This window comes from Diorhabda sublineata, chromosome 4, assembly GCF_026230105.1.
Source record: "Diorhabda sublineata isolate icDioSubl1.1 chromosome 4, icDioSubl1.1, whole genome shotgun sequence".
Lineage (NCBI taxonomy): Eukaryota > Metazoa > Arthropoda > Insecta > Coleoptera > Chrysomelidae > Diorhabda > Diorhabda sublineata.
Genome location: NC_079477.1, coordinates 11,206,906 through 11,209,023, shown reverse-complemented (window position 1 = coordinate 11,209,023; position 2,118 = coordinate 11,206,906). Strand labels below are relative to the sequence as shown.

General features: G+C 39.2%; 1 protein-coding gene across 1 annotated transcript; it reads left to right on the top strand.

Moving 5' to 3' along the window:
* The first annotated feature begins 471 nt into the window (after nucleotides 1–471).
* Nucleotides 472–846, top strand: LOC130443001 (uncharacterized). The gene has a single exon (XM_056777438.1). It carries the CDS (start codon nucleotides 472–474, stop codon nucleotides 844–846), a length of 375 nt encoding a protein of 124 aa, XP_056633416.1.
* The last annotated feature ends 1,272 nt before the right edge of the window (nucleotides 847–2,118 follow it).

Genomic DNA, 2,118 nt, shown 5'->3' with positions numbered 1-2,118 from the left:
TCACGCAGCGTCAGAGAAAATGAAGTTGGTATCGTTCGATGTGAAAACGGCATTCTTGTATGGAAATCTGGAACAAGTCATCTACATGAATCAGCCTGAAGGATTCGACGATGGATCAGGTGAAGTTTGCAGGTTGGATAAGAGTCTTTACGGACTCAAGCAAGCCCCAAAGATGTGGAACGAGAGAGTCACTACACACTTTGTAAAGAAAGTTGGCCTGATCAACGCAGATGACGACCCGTGTATTTACTACACCAAGGACAAGATCATTATGCTCTCACTCTTCGTGGATGATGGACTGATAATTGGGATAGATGAAAATAGAATATAGAGACTTTTGAAGGAAATAAGCAAGGAGTTTCAAATCACTTACAATGAGAAAGTTCAGGACAAGTTGACGTACTTGGGCATGGAAATCAAGGTCGACAAAGATGGAATCAGCCTCGGTACACGGAGAAGATCTTGAGGAGGATGAAACTCGAACAGTGCAACCCAGCATCCACACCGATTGAGCAAGGAATGATCACCAAGAAAACAGATTTCAAGAACGACGAGGCACTACCGGCGAAGAACAACTATCGCGAGGCGATAGGGAGTTTGTTGTACCTCGCTACAATATCTCGACCAGACATCAGTTTCGCCGTGAACTACCTCAGTCGATTCTGCAACAATCCCATGAAAAGCCATCAGGCTATGGTGAAACGTGTATTCCAGTACTTGAGAGAGACAGTGACAGCAAGAATCTACTTCGGAGGAGGCAAAGAACTCGTAGCATACACCGATTCAGACTTCGGAAGAGACCCTGAGACAGGAAAGTCGACAAGTGGAGTATTGGTGATGAGATGAGGACCAGTAGTCTGGTACTCACAGAAGCAGCGTTTGGTAGCGACTTCAACAGCAGATGCCGAGTACCGAACCGCAGTGTCTGTGATTGGAGATGTGTGCTGGATCAAGAGACTCGCACTGGAACTTGGTATCCTGGAAAGTGATCAGCCGATCACTCTGAAAATCGACAACATGTCAGCGATTCACATGTTACAGAATGCACACGAAGGAAAGACAACCAGAGGCAAGAGACACATTGAGATACCACGAAAACACATTCAGCAACACGTCGGCAACACTATGACACTGCAACACGTCGAGAGCAGCAAACAGATTGCAGACATTTTCACAAAAGCACTCAACAGAAAAGTTTTTGAGACACTTCGCTGTAAATTGATCAAGGAGGAGTGTTGAGAATTGATCAATTGACAGCTGACCCGAACCCAACCCAACCTTGACCCTATCCTACTTCATACTATACTTTTGTTTTATATGGAGTCAAAGTTGGTAATTATGTATTCTAATGTATTCTGATTTTATTAAATTAGTAGGCGATAAGCACCTTTTGACAGTTTCATGTAATAGTGACAAAAGCGAAAAGAAAGGCGAAAGAAAAATGTGCTCCGAAATTGTTATTCCGTTATTATTGTTATTTGAACGCACTTTGAAATCCTGTTCAATAAATCGAACATTGATCAAGATTGGACTCAATTTATTTGCAACCACAAACCCAAAACCCACTGTAAATTAACAACATAGTCTATAGCTCATTCTCATGAAATGGCCAATTCCTCTCATATGTCTTTTTTCTCTCTTATTATGTTATTCTTTTGTCGCATATTGATTTATTGTCTTCCTTTCTTATAAATCTCATTTCGGTATTTTATATCTCGCTTTTTTTGTTTCTTTCTGAGGATTCATGTCTCTGATCCATGTTAGATGGTTATGATTCATTTTTTTATATATTTCCATTTTTATTTGTTTCGGTATTTTTTTTTTGTGGATAGAAACTGTGTTTCAATTGCGTTAAATATATATTTCATCTGCTTAATTGCTCTTTATTTCTCTTGTTATAGTCATTCTAGGCTCATTCTTATCGTATTAGACTAGAGTCCGCTTATTTTCATATATATTATCTGTAGACTGTCAGTATATACTTTTATGTTTGAGTTTAAGGTTTTCTCATTTTTTGCCATTATTACTTAGTCATCTATGTGGTATACTATCTCTTATATTTCAATTAACATCCTATCCTAAGTTTTTGCATATGTCATTTATATTGACTCTCTCGAA

Excerpts from the sequence above, each read along its gene's own strand:
- LOC130443001 (XM_056777438.1), top strand. The coding sequence starts at position 472 with ATGAAACTCGAACAGTGCAACCCAGCATCCACACCGATTGAGCAAGGA.